Here is a 19,446-nt window from a genome sequence, read left to right as displayed (position 1 = left end):
TCTTTGAACCACCGCCACTTAAATTAATCTGGTACATATGGCTGAAGACACTCCTACAGACAGTCATTAAAGTGAGGGGCTGCTGTAGCCGGCTTACCCTGGAATGCCACAGCAAAGTGCCGGGTCTTAAAGTGAGCCGAGCTGTGGAAAAATGTAAATAATGTGTGTGTGTGTGTGTGTGTGTGTGGGGGGGGGGGGGGGGGGGGGGGGGGGGGGGGGGGGGTTACTGCAAGGCTTCAATGGCAAGTTTAAGGAAGATTCATGAAGCACAATGTAAAACTAGTATTCATGTAATGAGCAGCTGCTTTGAGAAAATAGTGCCTTTATTTGAGCAAATTTAGGTTCCCTCAGTAGTAGTTTGAGATTTTTAATGCAACATTAAAGTAGTAGTCTGAGATCTGGGGGAGAAAAATGCTTGTTCGCTTTCTTGAAGGTGCAGCCAGCAATTGATTAGCTTAGGTTAGCACAATGACTGGAAACAGAGGGAAACAGTGCTGTAAGGTTGATACCACTCATGCCAATAAATGTAATATATACATCATGGGAATCTTTGCACTTGATCTAGCATTGAATTAGTTTTAATTTAAATAGTCTGTACAAATAAAAAGTTTTGCAAATATACAAAAAGTCATCTCACACAAAGCTAGATCTTTGAAATAGTGAAATTATGCTTAACTTCATGTTGCATTGGAGCTACCAGATTTGCTTTATGGACACCTGGCTGGGAATAAAGCTCACGTAGAGAATACCCATCTCTCCCACACACAATAAACACATTATTTAATAGGACGTAGATGAATTATATTACCAGGAAATGAGTTCAGTCCTTCCCTCAAGTGACAAAAACGTGTGTAAAAAGAGTGTTAATGTAATTATTTGCTTCCATAGACTGTGTGTAAATGTGTGCCCTGCAAAGGTCTGGATCAAAGTGGGGGGATTTATTAAAAGGGGCTGCCACCATTGTTCTATGAGGATTAACGCAGTCATTCAGACAGATACACCCATACCTCTAACCACCCACCCACCTTGACACACACATGCTTTTTGTTTTAGGTTCAACTCCACAGCAGAGCAGTCAACCATTAACCTTTCTCTCACACAGCAGTACAGTAAGTTTACTGAATTGTCTAATCTGCCTCACAGGGATAGTCAGCGGGGCCCTGATCACCGGCCACAGGACGGATTGAGACAGTAAGGCTGCTCTGCTCATACATTACCTTGTATGGACATCAGCTCCATGCACAGTCCTTCTGTGTGCACCTCTGTCTGAAATCTATTTGTTGGATTCACTCCAGACTTCTGTCTATTTATCTGTCCCCTCCATCCTCCTTTCTTACCCTCCATTATCCTCTCCCTGCTAAGAAGATGGGACTACTTTATCATATAAAATATACAGCATTAGGGCCCCAAACACTTTTGTGATGCACCTTCCCTATAGCAGCCAGCTTGCCACTGGTTTCCAACGGAGAACTTGAGACCTTTGTTTTACAAAATAACCAAAACTGATCACCGTCTCCAGTGTAAAGCTGTGAACTAAGTAAGTAACAATTTCTATCACTTGTTGTGGCCAAAAAAGTTAATGTTTCCTAATTTTCCTCAAGTGGCGTACGTGTTTTGACTAGCCATGCTTCCTTACGGGCAACAGGCAAGTAAAAGGCTGCACAGGACGGTTAAAAATTCATCATGTTGTCTTTAATTTTACAGTCACAATCATCTTTTCTTTCCAGTGTCTTAAAACCATAAAAAATAAATATACATTATGTTACAAAACATTTCCAGTGTCTTGGATCAATAAAAAACAAGGACATTTATCAACAGCATTGATTACAAGAGGGCAAAACACTGGGGTTGTACGAAGGCATTCAGTGAACGGTAAACCAAATCTGGGATTGTTGCCTTTTATTTCCTGCTAAATGCATTAGAGTTGGGATCAATTTTGCTTTGAACTCAGATACAGTAATTCAGCAAAGAAGATACACTTTCTTAATATATGGAAGGGCCCAGCTATGTCAATTAGTTCTTAAAAGAAATGTGTCCAATGTACTTTTATGCCACCAAAGACTGACAAATTTATTTATTTTCAACTGTTTTGGAACAAAACTGAGTTAAAAATGAAGTGACCCAAACCCTAATGTGCACATTCACTGTATTTAATGACTTTGGTAACCAGGAGTGTGTTGCATTGGACAATAAGGCAGGTGGACACTGGAAAAGAAGGCTTCAGGTTCATAGTGCTCGGACTGAAAACTGCGTTTTCTGCAGAGAAGGGAATTCCACTCCATCCCACATACAGTAGTTTAAGTTCATTTAGGCCCACTGCTGTCTGTGCACGGACGTAGGACACTCTAGGCCACACACACATAACAGTCTTGCATGCATCATGTGTGTGAATATGTGTCTGAATAGCAGAATGCACAGCCAGAGAGTGTGGTGGTACATTCACCTGAAAGATCACTACAGGCTGATACACTGTCTGTCTGTCTGTCTGTCTGTGTGTGTGTGTGTTTAAGGCATCAGTTCAGGATGAAGGCACACAGCCTTTTGTTCTCAGTCGATTAAACCAGCATATCAAGTGATTTTCACAACTTAAGACGGGCAAAACTTGTCCTTGCTACGGCTGAAATACAAAATAGATTTTTCTTCTTCACCTTTAACAATATCTACACATTAATTACACTCTAAATGCACTGCATTGAGAGGCTGGGGAAGCCTTTCTTTGAGTAAAAAAAAAGAAAAAGGAAAAAGACCACTTGGTGTGTGATAGCATTTTTGGATGTGTCCAAAAACTCAGGTCCATGGCTGACATTTTAAGGGACTTGTAGTCCTTGAAATCCTTTTGAACTACAAATGTACCAGCATGTATTTGAGTCTGGGTTCATGCACAGTGATAATACATCTTTCTCCATGAGAAAGAAGCTGTCCAAAAGTGTTGTCCAGGTGTCCTAACTTAACCCAATGACAGGGTGACCCCTCATAACTGCCACAGAGGAAACATCACTTGGGGGCTTGCAATGCATCCTGGGGGAATTCTCCGTCTGGCTCACTGTCCCCCAATCCTTACAGTGGTTTTGGCACAAGTGGCTCCATTGCATCCTCTCTTGATACAGTCCGACACAGCATTCCCTTTATTATTTCTCACATCTTTTCATTATCTCTGCTTATCTTCTTGTCTCAGGCAGTCTTAAAGTCTGCAATTAATACTGCTCTCCAGAGAGAAAAAGCATGAGAGGAGGGATGGAGGGACAGATGAGGCTCCACGCCCCTTTTCTCCACTTTCACCGAATCTACCACAACTGTCCACAATTAATTTTCTTTTCTTTTATTCCCGTCCTCTCGGCTCTCCTCCTTTCCTCTCCTCCTCCAGCAGGTTCTTTGCTCCTCCTCTCACAAGGGCAGGCTGGTCTGAGTTTTCCTATCAGGTCAGATCGAAGTCTCGTTACTGCCACTGTTAATGGAAGACATGGAGGGAGGGAAGGAAGAGGGACGGGGCGGGATGCAGGGAGGGGGGGGGTGCAAGGAGAAAGAAAGGAAGACGAGAACATGCAATGTAAAAAATGAATGTGGGGATGCAGGAAGCCATCATGCAGAATCTAAGCAGGATGGTCATATCGTTCATGCTGTGGTTAAAGGAATAGTTTGGCCCCGTAGGGAATACGATTATTTCCTTTCTTGCCGAGAGTTTGACGAGAGGATTGACACCACTTTCATGTCTCTACGATAAATAGAAAGTTATCAGCAACCTGTTAGCTTAGCTTAGCTTAGCATAAAGACAGGAAAACAGCTTGCCTGGCTCTGCTCAAAGGTGAGAAAATCACTTATTACCATCATATATCACATTTGTTTGGTTACATTTCTTTGTTTAATCTACACAAAAACCACAGTGTAGCTCTAGACTGCAGAGCCAGGCTCGCTGTTTCACTGTAAGCTAAGCTAACCAGCTGCTTGCTGTGGTTAAGTAATTGCCACACAGAAATAAGAGTGGTATCAATCTGCTCGTCTAACTCTTGGCAAGAAAGCGAACATGAAAAAATGTTGAACTATTCCTTTAACTATGGATCCTCTAATGACATGCATTATCAGTTGCGTGTTACATTCCAGCACTATCTAGGGAACTACTCACTCTGAGTCAGACTCATTGCCTCCGTTGACCGTCCCCGATTTCAAGTGCATTGCCACTCCCCCGTTGGTCTCCCGGTAGATGCCCGCTGGCGGGGGCCCAACAGGAAGCTGTGGCCTTGGGGCGATGGGGGGCTTGATGAGGGAGCTGCTCTCATGGTTGCCGGGGCGACCTCCGTCGTTGGAGGCCAGGGAGGGCGGCCGGGACGAAGGGGTCATGATGTTGACGGAGGGGGTAGGCGGGGAGGAGGTGTTGTTGTTGTTGGGGGGAGGGGAGGTGATGGTGGGGGTGTTGTAGTCGCTCAGCTTCTCCCTCAGCCGGTTCTTCATGTTCTTGTCGGTCAGCGGAGGAGGGTAGCTGATCTTGTTCTTTAAGATACCTGAGACAGACAGAGTTAATCCCAGTGTAAATCAGATAAGATCAATTCATTCGTTCCATTGTATTCAGAATAATTCCCTTCTCGCACCTTTTCTCTGCTCTGGCTGGTGGTTGCTGTTGCTGTTGGGTTGGCTGGCGGGCGCTGTGTCTCGAGCATTACCAGGCGTTTGTTTATCACTCTCCTGGAGAGTCTCCCTCTCTCTTTCGCCGATGTGGTTGAGCTTATTTTCCTGATGCAGCTCCACATTCACCTTGGTCTCCACCCTCAGCCTCTCTGCGCCGCCGGGGTCCTCGCTGTCACTGGCTGTGGTGGCCTCTGTCGGCCAGTAAGGCTTCACATGATTGGATACTGAATCCACTAGTGGGGGAGAAGGAGCCATATTGGAAGCAGCAATGTTAAAACAAAAATTCCTGTCAGCCTCAAGAGTTTAACTGCAGATTTCCTCATTTCCTTGACATGCTAAAACTTCTATATTTCAAATGTATGCACAAGTGCTGCTGGGTGTCTTTATATGAACATTTAATCTGGGCAGCATTATGCTCAGTGGGGGGGGTAAAGTACCCAGAGTCCTTCTTGAAGTAAAAGTATGAACACCACACTGACGCTACCACTGATTATGCCTCATGTTTGGGCTCATCAGGACCAACCATGTACCTTTTGGTGTGCTGTGAACGGGCTGCCTCTCGTTGTTCCACTTCGGCTTGACATCGATGTCATCGTCCTCGCTGTCCGAGGAGTGGGAGGAGGCGTAGGAGGAGCTGTGCTCATCCACTGACAGCTCACTGTCTGAGTCAGAGTCTGATGGGGACAAGGAGGGAAGGTAGAGAGATGAACCTCTATTCATAAATCCACAGAGGTATGCATTTCAAGATAACAGAGAGGTTTTTGAGAAACTCACCGTCTCCCTTGGTGCCATTCCTGTGGAACAGAGGTCCGTCCAGATCTGTGTGTCCTTTAGCTGTTCCAGAAGAGACACTGGGTTTCTGACCAGACTCCTCCCTATGCACACAGAGACAGGCACAGAGAGGAGGAAGGGGGAGACGGACAGGGAAGTGAGGTAGAGATGGGAGTGGATGGGAGGTGGAGATTGAGCGGAGACAGAGAGGGGAAGTACAGCGTCGCTGGAAGTTAGTTCAAGCCCCAACTTGAGGTTTGAGACAGATAATGCTCCGACAGCTGCAACACCAGACATCTTTCATTACAAAACATTTGCTCTTGTTGATGGCTTCAACAAAGACTAAAACAAAGATTTAAATGTATCAAGTTTCTATATCTTTGCATAGTCGTGTGTTTTATTCCATCTGTTCAGCCTTCATGCAAAAAAACAATAAAAAACTGTTAAAACAGAATAAAATGTATCAGGTTTAAGTCAATAAACTGGCTGCTTGATCATCAAGAGAAAAAAAATCTACCATTGATAGATGTGTAATCCAAGACAGATCGTTATCTTTTTAATGTCTCTGTGTTTTAAGTAATTCAGTGTTGCTGTTTATATCAGTTCCCCACTTTGATGCATCATTAATTACAAAATGATAAGTAAATGAAAACCTAGTTGCTTAATCTTCTCTCTCCTCTCCTCACCACCTGTAGCCGTTTATTCCAGGCTGGCTGGAAGGCAAAAACGCTACTGGAGACTCGGACCTGTCTGAAGATGTGCCAGCAGCTGCAGGGAAGAGGTATGTGTCTGTATTCCATTCCCACTTAAACAGGTACAGTCCCATCCCCATTATTTCCTCAGATCACCTGCCCTTCTCTTCCCATCTCTCCTCCGTCTTCTCTCTCTGCCCCCCCCTCCTTCTCTTCTTCTCTTCCCCTATCGCACAGGCAGCACGCCGTCCCGGCCCTCGCCTGCCCCTCTGGCGTTTTTTGTTCTCATTGACCCCAGTGTCAGCTCGCATTACCTAGATGACAGCTTTACGAGCCGAGGCGTACAGTCAGACCTAACCCTGATTCTGTAAAACTCCTTTAAAACACCAGGTATATGTAACTCCACTCCACTGCCATGAAAACATGTCTGTGTTACATGCAAACACACAGCTGTACATGACACGCAGGTGAGATTAGCCCGGGTTGAGAAGTATCTATCTCCTGGAAGAGATATATCTAAAAATGGAAACTTCTTGGACATCACTCAGGAACATATTTGTCCTGAGGCTCAAGGGCTCCATGTTAAAGTAAGAAAGCAAGAAAAGGCTGCCTGGCATCACAACAAATTTACAAACTTACAAACAAATTTTTTGACACATGTTGTATCATATTATTAAAATATACCAATTTCCTGTGTAGCACCTGTTAACACCTATTAACATCTATTGCTAATTGACTAGATATTACTGGAAAATACTGCTAGTAGAAGACCAAGCTTACCAGGCAGGCACACATAAAAGATTAGAGTGTAATAAAATAATAATGAATAAATAAAACAGCACCTTCATAAAAGGTTATGATGTATTAAACAATGTATTAAAGTCAACCTTCACATGAACAAAGTTAGCAGTTTAATCTGTCGGTACAGAACAGTATCAGTGTGGGTGGATGGATTCAGGATAGGCACCGTGTTCCTTTCCCTGTATGTGTGTGTTGGGTTTTTGCAGCAAAGCCATGCGCCGTGCACTGGCAAATCTCAGCCTGGTCCTTTCATGCAAGCAGAGATACTGTACAATGCAGGCGCCATTCTGTGGCAGCATACATGTGTGGAAGAAAAGCAAGAAAATGCCTCAAAGTTAGGGATGGGCAATATGGCCAAAATCCTATGAACCCTATCACACTTTATATCATGTAGCAGTATATATCACACTGCACTATTGTTCTGCAAACTCAGTTAAGAAACGGTTCAAAATAACCATGCAGTACTTCATCACATTAGATTATCTTCTTTTCTCTGGAACTTCCATTAAAAAAAAAAAAAAAAACAGCCGCCTCACATGAAACTTGAGTTAAAAACAAAAGACTCAAAGCAGTAAAATTTTAATTCTTTCAGAATTGAGGTTTTAAGGTTCGAATGCCTTCTCCTCCTGCTCAGTATTTAAAAGTACATTCTCCTTGTCTGCCCACATTACTTTGCAATGCTGCTGGATTTGTGAGATCACGAGAATCCAGCCCTGATTTGCTACTAAGCCTGCAATAAATATACAGCAGGGCCACTAAGGGACAGCTCCTGCACTGGAGGCTCTGCTGCCAAAAGTCTACTGATGGACACATTTCTGCATACTGTCATATTGCCCGACCCAACTCAAAGAAACTCAGCAACTTAACTTATTGCCCTGAGGCAGAGAATAAGGACAGGGGGACAGTGTGTGTAACTGTAAAGTGTGTGTGTCTATATGAATATGTATATATAAAGTGGGGGCTTGGGGTGTGTTAGTATGTGTGAGACTTTTGATGCATTAGCAGACATGCAGGGAGGAGAACAAGGAAAAGTGAAGACGACAAACGCGCAAACACACACACACACACACACACACACACACACACTGCAGCAGTGTAGTAGAAGCAGCCATGCAGTCAGTGAGCGTGTTGTACCTGAGTGTGTAAGCCAGGTAGCTGCTGCGGCTCTTGGCTGACCTGAGCGTGCTGTCCAGGGACACGGTGGACTCTCCGATGCCCGAGCGGTACAGCGGCCCGTCTTCTGTGTACGTGTTGTTGCAGTTGAGAGAGCGCTGTGGGTGTGGAGGACGGATTTAAGAGAGGAGATAATATGGCTTAGTTTGTGTGGTGATCAATGGTATGATGCAGAAACAGTCTGTGTCTGCGTGTCTCACTGTGAGCAAAGAGGCCCTCGTGGTGCTGGACTCGTCTGGTACGCTCTTCTTTCCTGTGAGGACGTTCTTGAGGTTCTTCCTCACCTCTTTGTTGAAGATCACATGGAAGAAGAAGATGAAGACTCCCTGCGAAGAAAGAATAGAAGCCTCATAAACAAAGGAGGAAGAAAGACAGATTTTGCATAATTTTCTCGATTATTTCACCAACTAATGTTGATTATCGAATACGTCTGTGGTGCACAGGTCAGTGGGCGTTGAGGTTAAACTGTGTCACCTGCAGACAGCTGAAGACAGCGAACAGGTAGTGGAAGGTCATCACGTCGCTGTTGACGGCCATCAGACCGAGCAGCCAGGTAGCACTGATGAGCAGCAGTAGGAGGAAGGCCATTCGAAGTGCAGGACTGAGACAGAAAAAGCACACAGATCAGCTTCCCTCAGAGCCAAGAGGAAATACTGCAAGGATGATGGTGCTATACAGTACACTGAATTATTAACGCGGCATATAAAACTTACATTGCTCCTGACTTCTCCACAGCCTTCTGTCTGCGCCCACATGACGCCTTCGCAGCCAGAATGAAGATCACTATGTTCACCTTTACAGAGAGGGAACAGATAATTCACCCTACATCCTACGTAATTTAAATTATTTACTCTACACATTTCTGCTCAGCCTGCCCTTATTTTATAGCTATTTTAATTCATGCACATACCAGGACGACTACAAAGATGGGTCCAGCGAAGCTCCAGATGAGTGTGTCATGGACAGAAAGCCAGCAGAAATCTGGGTTCCCGTAACCCTGAGGGTCAAGGCCTACTGCCAAACCTACACACACACACACACACACACACACACACACACACAGTGTTACATTTGTTTTATGGACAAATTCGTCCCAGGATCTCCTTCCCTTGTCACACCTCTCCTCCTCTCCTTCCAGTTTCTGGGTGAGTGCCACACAGCAAGCAGACACTCAATATCTACTTCCTCCTGTATTTCAGTTTTTCTTCTGTCACTTCAGTTATTCATCACTGTCACTTCCATTCCTTATCTGTTTGCCTTTTTTGAATCTCTGTATGTTTTCATTCTGTAACTCTACACTAGGTCTCGATCCAAATTCAAATCGAGTAAGTATTGCTGGCATCCAGTGCTGCTAAACACTGCCAAAGCATGGGAATGCATCACAAAACAACTCAAAGGGTTCTAAAATAAAATATGCAGTAAATGGGATGACATGAATAAGTGGTACAAATTGGAGATACCACAGACAGTAATGAAACAAATATACCAACACTACATGAGAGTTACGCCCACTGTTTTTGACTTAATTTGACATGTTGCGGACATCCAAATAAAGGCCGTCTCTCATCATGTGTTTCTCGCCTCGCTTTCTTCCTCTGTCTCTCGTTCAATAACTTTCCCACGAGGATCTCAGCCTCTTCAGAGGAGACGAGTCACAGCACGAATGCGCCCTGACAAACTGCCATCTTCAGCTGCTGCGTTTCTACGTGTGTGTGTGTGTGTGTGTGTGTGTGTGTGTGTGTCTCTCACCGGTGATGATAGCAGGTATGCCCCAGCCCATGGCGTAGTAGAACCTCATGTGGCCGTGGTTGATGTTCCGCAGCTCTGTCAGCATGCGGTAGATGTGCAGCCCCTCCACGAACATCCAGGCAAAGGTGCACATGTAGAAGTAATGGAGGAGGATGGCTATCACCGTACACACAAACTGGAGGGAGACAACAGGGAGAGAACGGGAGGGAAAAGAGGGGAAAGAACAGTAAGTATCATGATGTATCCATGCAGTGTCCATCATCCACCTCCATCTATTAGCTGATCGAAAAAAAATAATCAATGGGCAATATTTTGATAACCACTTAATGATTCTTTTGTTACAAAACATGCTACGAAAAGTCAGGTTCAATCTTACAAAAAGCTGTTTTATATCATTGTAAATTAAATATGCTTCGATATTGGACAGTTGGTTGGACAAAACAAGCTATTTAAAAATGTCTCGTCAGGCTCCAAAAACTTGTGATGAGCATTTTTGAGTCAAGTCAAAACATTTTTAATGACAAATTCGTACTTGAAGTCCCAACTTAGTAATAATTCAACCCATCCCCACATTCCTCTATCTCCCTCCCCCCCTCCATGTTTCCATGTCTGCTGCTGTACTGGAGGAATGCAGTGTGTCAGGGAATGTCCCAGCAGTTGAGATTCTGTATTTTAGTAATGCTGTGTATTGCTGTGGAGATCACAGAGGCAGAGAGACACAGCTTAGACTGGGTTATAAATCATCCTGCAGACGGCTGAGGGCACACACTGACAGCATTCCACAGCACACACACACACACACACACACACACACACACTCCCACAATGCATCTGGAACCTGTAAACCTCCATCCTGGTTTGTTGGTCCGAGTTAGTCACTGATCGTTATGGTTGGTCTCACTAAAGTTCACAAAACTTGGTCAGTGGTCAAGGTTAGTAATCAATTCTAAAACAAATCTGATTGTTAGATCAGTGGAGGACACCTGATTGACCAGAATCCACTGGAATCAACTTTCAAGAGGTAAAACCCGTTTGTACATCTGGTTGGCTGTTACTACCCACCCCAGAGTGAGACCGTAAACATCTGGTCAGTCAGAGACATGTGACGTCTTCACTTTAAAGCAATACTACAAATCCTTGAACCTGGACAGACAGCTAAGGAGGGTTTTCTTTCAACATCATCTGCTAATTTTATCAATGTTAATTTTCAATTTCATGTCCTGTATCATTCTTTTTATTACCACTGGCAATATTACTTTCTTATAACTAATCGATGCTAATATCACTTTTCTATTTGAGTTCATTTACTTTTATTGTAACTGAATTTCATTGTTACTTTGTTTTTTTCATTCATTTTTGTTCATTCATTGTTCGTCTATCAGGCACTGATGTTAGCATTTACTACTTGTATACTGTATTTACTGTATTATTACTGTATTTACTGTATTATTACTGTATTTTCTGTATTATTGCTGTATTACTATATTGTTTTTGTTCTTACGTTGTCATTTTTGAGCAGAATTTCCTTTGGGACAAATAAAGTTATATATTTTATTTTATCTTGAGGAATCTGATGAATTATAACCATAACGATTAATGACAATACCAACACCGATGTACCACAAGTTAATGTAAATTCACATTACTGTCAGATCTACAAAGCAGTTTGCCACATGACCCGAATTTTCAAGTTTAAAACTGAACCCAGTTTGTTTTTTTTGTCCATGGATCAAATCAGTCTTTGTTCCAACTCAAGATCAACCAAATGTCTCAGCTTTCCAAACCTTACTCCTTCTTAAAAAAAAGCAGGATTACCCATCAATTAACAGATTAATGATGTTTGCTGTACCACAGATATGCGAGAGATTTACCAAGTGAAAACTAAGAAGTTGTTTTGGGAAACTTTTGCCAGGGCCCATCGCCCTGAGGCCTGCTTCTGGAGACAGGTACCAGTCACAGCATGTCTCCACTACGGGCGCATGGAGGGGTGTGTGTGCATGTGTGTGAGTCCGAATGTCTGTGTCAGCAGACTTCAAAGACCTCACACACCTTTTGATCCTTTACTGTATGTCTGTATGTGTGTGTGTGTGTGTGTGTGTGTGTGTGTGTGTACATGTATGTTTCTGGCTATTACCGTGACAACTCAAACTAGATTATGAACTTAACTTAATCAGCTCATCAGATTCCTGACTTCAGACTCTAAAATGTCTCAGCATAATTATGTCCTACACCTTTTTAATTGGTGCGGTTTACAGTAATAACGTTACATCCAACCAGGACTTTCAATTTAATAAAAATGTATGAATAAGAGGTTCTATTTGGAGAATTTTGGCAACCAGCACATTCCTACCTACTGCAGTAATTAGCTGAGCATCAAAACACATAATCTGCCAAATAAAGAGAGACTAAAGTAGGCCTTGGCCCATTAAGCCTGGTAAAGCTCCTGTCAACACCGTGTTAGACGGCTGCCTGCAGGCCAAACAAATAACGGAGGATGCTTGACAGTTTTTAATGCAGTAAACACCAGAGCGAGACATCTTTATCCCTCCTCAAGTTCCACCATGCCACAATCATAGGAAAAGTACTAACTGTTCTTGCATTGTTTTTAACTGTATGTTACCCTTTTCTCTTGAGTTCTGCATAATGCTGCAGTAGAGACTGGACAAATGCTCTGTAATGTAAAGAGCAACTTGGCTAGGGTGATGTCCTGTTCACCAAACAGCACCTTCAACTGCTTGAAATCCCAGGGATACATGGGAAGATTGCGGAGAAACTCTTAAATCTGATTAAAAACATGTGCTTTATTTTCTGTGGGCTGAAAGTACGCTCACCGGGTTGTCAGTCTGATTGATGCCGAGCAGGAAGACGAGTTCAGAGAAGAAGAGCGCAGCTACCAGGTTCCTGTGGATGGCGTGCAGGTTGGAGCGGAGCCGTCGCAAGAGGCACAGCAAGATGAAGGTGAGGAGGAGGAGGAAGAGGGAGACCGACACCGTGGTGTAGGTGACGATCTTCAGGGGGAGAACATCGCCGTGCTGGAGGGAGCGAGACATCAAGTCAGAGGTCAGTAACCAGGCTGAAGGCAGATAATGGTGAGCTTTGTCGGACGCTTCATGTGAAGCTGAAATGGCTAATTTCTCCAGCAATACCTCTCTCTTGGAAATGTCCATGAGAACAGCGAAGCTGGTCATGTGGTTGCACTGACAGCTAATGTGGCTGTTGTTCCTGTTGAGCACCTCGCAGCCTTTAGAGGACCAGCCGCCTGTACCTCCGATCCTACACACACCAACACACACAGCAGGCGAATGAATTATGAATGACGCTGTTCAACCTGCAGCAGTTCATCTCTGAGGTTCTGAGACTCTGTGGGGAAGCTTGTCTGTGTCAGTCCGACTCACGCGATGGAGTGGTTCCAGAAGACGCAGACAGGTTTGGTTCTCTCCTCCGTCTCCAGCAGGGTGTACTGCAAGGTGATGGGGGGGTCCAGGATGAGAGGAAGAGGCGGACCCTCGCTGTGCACCGTGGCGCTCACTATGGCCGTGTTGATTACCGGACGGTTGGGGAGCCTGGGAAGATTTATTTCAAGTTTTTAATCACCGACGACCTTTTCATGGATCAAATTGCAAACACACACAACACACAGACTGTATAATAACAGACCAAAAGCTTGTTTATATCTGGCCTTATTCTCTCTTATCGTTGTGTTATGTTTTTATGTATTAAACACTTCAGGAACACATAAAACGTCCCGACTGAGAGCCAGTTTTTCTGAATAACTAAAGGCCTAAACAGGCACAGATACAGTGTTCCCTTCAAACACACCTACACTAAATATTATGACACACATTAACTTTTGAGATAAAATAATTTCATCTGACGTACGGTTTCTTCAAAGGTTTACAGAAAATGATGAATTGTATACACTGGTAAGTACAGTAGAGACTTTGTGGGCTGTTATCTCTTTATATTCCCTCTTTTAAATATTGTTCTCCACTCTTCTTTCCTCTGACCGGACTACACTTCATAATTTAATCCTAGCATAAACACACGTGCCAACAAATAATGTTTCCCACGTAGCAATAAGAAGCCATTTGAAGGTAACGCTGATGAAGTCAGTCTACCTCAGGCTCCTGCGGTCGGGGTCGTATCTCTCTGGGAGGAGCTTGCCCAGTGATTTGTACACGATCACCACGGCAACTGGCAGAGGGGCAGCTGGCTCAAGATGGCGGCGTCTCCTATCAGACAGTGTGTGCTCTTCCTCCTGTGGGGGGTCTGTCTGTGTGGGAGGGGCAGGAGTGGGCTCTGCTGGAGAGGGATAGCAGTTGTTTTTTTTTTTTTAAGCATTTTAAACTCTCTCTGCATAAAAGGAGTCAGTCTGGTGCTGATTCTGACAGCGTTGCTACCTCTGTGGCCCTGAGTGCGCAGGTTGAACTGGGGGAAGTGGATAGAAGATCCGAGCTCTTTGGGGTACGCCTCCTGGATGTCCTGAAACCGAGGGAGCGACGCCTTCTCCGGGTCAGACGTATCGAGGTAGTCCACGGTTAGAACTGGATAACAGCCGAAGAAAAGTGTCGGGAAGAGGAGGAGACAGAGGCAAGAGGGTGATAAGTCAGGTGTGATTATGTGTCCCAGCTATACGCCGTGTGATCACTGCTCCACTCACTCATGTTTTCAGTGACGATGGTGAACGGTGTCAGGTAGGTTTTCCTGACGTTCTGTGCCAGGGTGTTGGCGTATTCCTCGAAGTTGCGGAGCAGATGCGCGGTGCCACCTTCAGTCTTCTGGATCTGATCCCAGTGCTCCTTGTTGTCGGGATCTAGTATGGCGCTACCTGCTCGCAGCAAGTTCTGGAAAAATCCACAAAAATGGTAAATTATTGAAATTCGTCTCATAAATAAATAAAAGATATTCGTAATAATTCAACGGTAGAAATCAGCCAGTGGAGGGCAATGCTCCACCAGTGCTCCACCAGTGCTCCACCAGTGCTCCACCAGTGCTCCCAGTGCAACAGTACAGACTGGAAGTTCACTTCCATCCTGCTGGTTTTCTTTCCTACCTCGTTGAACTCTGCATCCCTCATGGCGGTGAGTTCGAATCCCGTCTGCCGGCTCTCGTACTGCAGCACGTGATCCAGCAGCTGCGCGGCCGTCTTCACGTCGTTGCCGTAGTAACGCTGGGTGTTATTGGTGGCGCTGTGAAGCAAACGCACGATGGTCTTGGAGCGCTCACTGTCCATCTTTGAACTATTGCGACGCAGGTCCTCGTTCTGCAAAAGTGGAGGGTCGAGGGGTGGAAGGAGGAGGAGAGCGAGCAGGTCAGGGCAAAGGAAAACTGAGTGGGTGCAGTGAGACATAATAGAAACTGGTCAATCCCAGGATTAGTGGGACTTCGAGAAGTTCAAGCCTCGAGTATTAGGTTCAGGTTCAAAAAGAATAGGTGCAGAGCTTTGTTTAAATCTCCCCAAGACTTCATCCTATGAAATTACACTTGAAGATACATCGGCTCCCTAACAATGCATAGTTTTCTAAATAACTCTCAGTCATCATTGTAATTATAATAATAAGTGCACCCCCATTAAAGAGGAAACAACAGTCTGATGAAAACTTAATTAGGTTAGCAGTGAAGAAAATATTCTTTCTGCCTTTGTAAATGTCACTTTTTAGAAAAAAGAAAGAGCTTCAGTTTAAAATGAATACGTTTTTCAATTTAATCAAGTGATTTTGAAAGTGTTTTACGGACAGTGCTGTAGTCTCAAGACACATTTAATAGTGAAGTGACACTGTGACTGTTTTATTTTGTGTAGTACTCACCAGTTTCTTCAGATGGAAGAAGGTGACGGTGGTGCAGTTGAACAGCTCAGGTACCAACCAGCCCTTCTCATCACTGCAGTGGCGGATAGCAGTACCTGTAAAAATATAAAAACAAAAAGGACGTGTTAGTTAAGGAGGCAGCCATGTTCACATCTAGCCTGTTTTCTTTCCTCTCAGGCTGCATACGAGCTGACCTCCCTTATTGGTGAAAGTTGTCAGCACTATATGCAGCCAGAAAGGAATAACCTGCAGACACTAGGCTAAAAAAAGCTACTGCCAGCTACATCTTTCAGTTTTAAAATAATGATAATGTATATTTTTACCCTAACATGAAGGTAAAGTCAGTCAAAACAAGATGGTAAATCAAAGTGAGGATAGAAATACAACATAATCTGAGAAAAAATAGAAAGTCATGCATTTGATCAGATACTGTAGCTTAAGTGCTCTGAATATGTTGAACGTTTAAAACCCTGAAAAATGTAAAACGCTTCCTTTTTTAGTGGTTTAAATATGTTCAACCATACTGACTTCTTCCGGTCTGATTCAGTTTGGGAAAAGACTTCATCCAAATGCAAAGTCTCTTCAAATGCTATTGTTGCAAAGGAAGAAACGGCTGAAGGACTTGCCAGTTAAGAGTTAAGAGAAGGCGACGAGCAATGTTAGCAAATAAATCCCCCAACGAGTCTGAGGAGACAACAAAAGGGGTCACCATGGTGACGGCAGTAACTAAGGGGGTAACCAGGAAAGTTACAGCGCTTTACTGGGAACAGGTCAGTGAACCTGACAGTCTCCCTCCCTCCCTCCCTCCCTCCCTCCCTCACACACAGCTGGAGGAGGAGGGGTATTACTGCTCTTCGTGTACCTGGTGTTTTTCCAAAAGTCTCTACTGACAGACCTGTACATGATTGGCCAATGAGAAAGCTTCGTTGGATTAACAAACCAATCAGAGAGCCTTTCTGCTGTTGTGTTAAGCTTCAGAGAGAGAGAGAGTGTGAGAGTGTTTATATGCCTTTAGATACACTAACACACAAAAACACGACCTCCCATGAAGGTTAATCCAACTGTTACTCAACCACTGTGAATATTCTGGCACTGGTGTGTTTTCTTTCTTAAAGTGAGACTATGTGACTTTTACCACTAGAGTAGTAGCTTTTGTTTGCTAAATAATAGCAAATATTAGCAAACCTAAGATACATATTGTTCCATAACAGACATTAATATAACGTATGCTTTATTATATAACGTTCAGTTTGCTGACAAAACAGTTCCTCACCACTTTTACCATTGTTGCACTATGTTTGAACCATTAGCCAATGTTGGTTTATGGTAACTAAATTAGCCCAGATGTTGTTTTTTTAAATCAGGAGCATCACAAAGCACTCACCAATGGATCCTTTGGGACAGTTCATGGCGGCAGGGCGACCAAATTTGGTTTTGGGCCACCAGATGCCAGCGTCAAATGCCTTGGGACAGCCCTCATACACCACTGTAGAGGAAAGAGCAAACGAAAAGAATAAAAAGTTCAGAATATGTGAATATAGTTTTAAACATGAGGCCGGCATTAATTCTGGGTTAACATGTAAAACACACCCGTCCCTACATATAAAAGTTCCACCACAAACAGGGGACGATCAGGCAGGTGTTGGAAGCTAGTTTTAGAGCATTACATGATACTTAAATTGGCTCTGAAGAATTGCATAAACAAATGAAACTGGACCACATAAACTTTTACCACAAAAATGTCACTACACAAGTCAAACGCCTGCTTCGGTTCCACTTTTGAAGTCACCCAGCCGATCCACTCCACCGTATGAAACAGCCAGACAGACTGGCACAGTGACATTCAGCCAAATTAAGCCTGCAGAGCCATTGCACAAGCCTTGATACATAATTCATTGCAGCATATCTGGGTTAATAAATCTCCAGGACCAACCATGCTAGGGCCTGCAGGCTTGTTGACTTGTTTGTGGCTCCTCTTAGTCACTCATGACCTCTAATCCCTGTGTTTCGTTAACTCTTAAGTGTTACATTTAAATTTCACTTATTTCATCACACTTATCCTTTTCTTAAAGGATCATTTCCACACAAACACAAGACACTCCGTCATTATTAAGGTTATGGTGGCATTAACCACAGACGTATTGAATGTCTTGCTGTCGGCTCAGCTGTGTTTGGTGCAGAGCTGACAGATCGGTATGAAGTCTGCCATGGATGGTCACATCTCAGTGACCCGCAGGACATGACCAAAGAAACCTCTCGCCTCACTCCCTCCCTGCATCAGAATTTATGTGATCCTTTAGATCTTCCCACTCATTAAAAGTCCAAACATGTTCTGAGCCTTTAAAGAGCTTCATATTGGGTCAAACAGTAAACACATTGACATTCATTCTCTGTGAGGGGACTTTGTGGTTTTGTCTTCTATTCATCTATACTGTATTGTGTGTGTGCAGTCCCACTGCCAAGTTAGCCTCCTAGCCAGACTTGCCCCTTCTGCTTGACTGGGTGCCGACAAAGACGCAAAGTTAGCTCAACTGCAGCACCGGCAAATGTGAGTGACACCATTTGTCTCCTTTTGACACGTCATCGATTCATCAGGGCGCACTTTGTGAACCTGAACATTTAGAGGAATAATGCAGCCAACTTCTCAAATGATTTTTTCATTACCGTCCCTGTCATTTAGACAAATGTATCTGAATTCATGGTTTCCAACTTCTCACAATCAGCATGTTATGCATGTGCTTTAACATTATTTTAGGACAGCTATTGACTTGCTATGTTAGTATTAATTTAACTTAATCATTATTATATGAGTAAAAAATTTATCTTCTGCAGGACTTATTTATTATTCATACTGGTAAATTTGCAGGAGTTACTGATAAATAATAAATCGATAAATACACGTAATTACAAAATATATGAATCGACATACCCTCGCATCCAGTGGGAGTGACCTCAGCAAAGGGGTTATCACAGCGGTTACACTGACGGCCGATGACTCCTCCTTTACAGGGGCACTGCCCAGTGACGGGGTCGCAGGTTCGGGACTCAGAGCCGACAGAGAAACACTCACATGGGTAGCAAGTGTCCTCATCCTCTGGCCGGTAGTGGTTTTCCTGCAGGGAGAGAAGAAGACATAAATGACTAATATTAAATTTAGATTATCAAATGCAAGCTAGGAGGGAATAATTACATATTTATGGGTGTTGCTATTGCATCTTTAAGGACATATTTAAAGTGAGTCTACAGAGTGTACCCACTCTGTCATGGTTTGTTTTATTGCTTGTGAATTCAACTATTCATTTATAAGAGGAAGATTGTGTTATTTTTGTAACATTGCACATCAAAATGACACAAAGTAATGTAGAAGTTTGTTTTTTTTTACCTTGCAGCGACATTCTCCAGAGGTCTTGTTGCAGTCTTTGTGAAATCCCCTGCTGGTATCACAGTTACAGGGTCCACACACAGGACTGCCCCACCAACCTTGAGGACACGGCTTCTCCACCCTGTCATTAAAAACAATGACACATTAATGAAAGTGCCAATATATTTCCCTCAGGAGCTGGTGGAGACCAAAAACAGAGATAAAAGTGAGGGAATATTGGACTTACGTTCACCAGGAGGACACAGATTGTAAATTTCTTAAAATTACTAAAACACAGAATTTATTTAACAGTCAGTCTCTCAAAACTGGTAGTGAAATTACATACTATAACTACTGCAAAGTTGTTTTGGGGAAAAAAAGAAGATAATAGTCTTTTGCTCAACATACAGAAAGACTTGTGCACATATTGGAGCTCCAATTCTTTTTGAATAGAATGAGCAAAGTCATGGTT

At 43.5% G+C, this 19,446-nt stretch overlaps 1 protein-coding gene across 1 annotated transcript in view; it reads right to left on the bottom strand.

Annotated features, from left to right (window-relative positions):
- Window positions 1–2,971: 2,971 nt before the first annotated feature.
- The window catches only part of celsr1a (cadherin EGF LAG seven-pass G-type receptor 1a), a 78,853-nt gene continuing 62,378 nt past the window's right edge, over window positions 2,972–19,446 (bottom strand). Inside the window, exons 16-37 of the mRNA XM_070853543.1 lie at window positions 18,996–19,116; window positions 18,543–18,726; window positions 16,998–17,099; window positions 15,614–15,708; window positions 14,860–15,069; window positions 14,467–14,650; window positions 14,207–14,350; window positions 13,925–14,108; window positions 13,202–13,369; window positions 12,953–13,079; window positions 12,638–12,838; window positions 9,807–9,981; window positions 8,968–9,080; window positions 8,771–8,850; window positions 8,532–8,658; window positions 8,258–8,383; window positions 8,019–8,155; window positions 5,395–5,495; window positions 5,151–5,294; window positions 4,584–4,853; window positions 4,121–4,496; window positions 2,972–3,412 (exon numbers count right to left, since the gene is read on the bottom strand). Of these exons, the coding sequence (XP_070709644.1) occupies window positions 3,385–3,412; window positions 4,121–4,496; window positions 4,584–4,853; window positions 5,151–5,294; window positions 5,395–5,495; window positions 8,019–8,155; window positions 8,258–8,383; window positions 8,532–8,658; window positions 8,771–8,850; window positions 8,968–9,080; window positions 9,807–9,981; window positions 12,638–12,838; window positions 12,953–13,079; window positions 13,202–13,369; window positions 13,925–14,108; window positions 14,207–14,350; window positions 14,467–14,650; window positions 14,860–15,069; window positions 15,614–15,708; window positions 16,998–17,099; window positions 18,543–18,726; window positions 18,996–19,116 (3,397 nt within the window). The 3' untranslated portion in view covers window positions 2,972–3,384. The remainder of the gene's footprint in view (window positions 3,413–4,120; window positions 4,497–4,583; window positions 4,854–5,150; window positions 5,295–5,394; window positions 5,496–8,018; window positions 8,156–8,257; window positions 8,384–8,531; window positions 8,659–8,770; window positions 8,851–8,967; window positions 9,081–9,806; window positions 9,982–12,637; window positions 12,839–12,952; window positions 13,080–13,201; window positions 13,370–13,924; window positions 14,109–14,206; window positions 14,351–14,466; window positions 14,651–14,859; window positions 15,070–15,613; window positions 15,709–16,997; window positions 17,100–18,542; window positions 18,727–18,995; window positions 19,117–19,446) is intronic.

Source organism: Pempheris klunzingeri, chromosome 22, assembly GCF_042242105.1.
Source record: "Pempheris klunzingeri isolate RE-2024b chromosome 22, fPemKlu1.hap1, whole genome shotgun sequence".
Taxonomy (NCBI): Eukaryota; Metazoa; Chordata; class Actinopteri; order Acropomatiformes; family Pempheridae; genus Pempheris; species Pempheris klunzingeri.
This window is presented reverse-complemented; position numbering and strand designations above follow the sequence as displayed.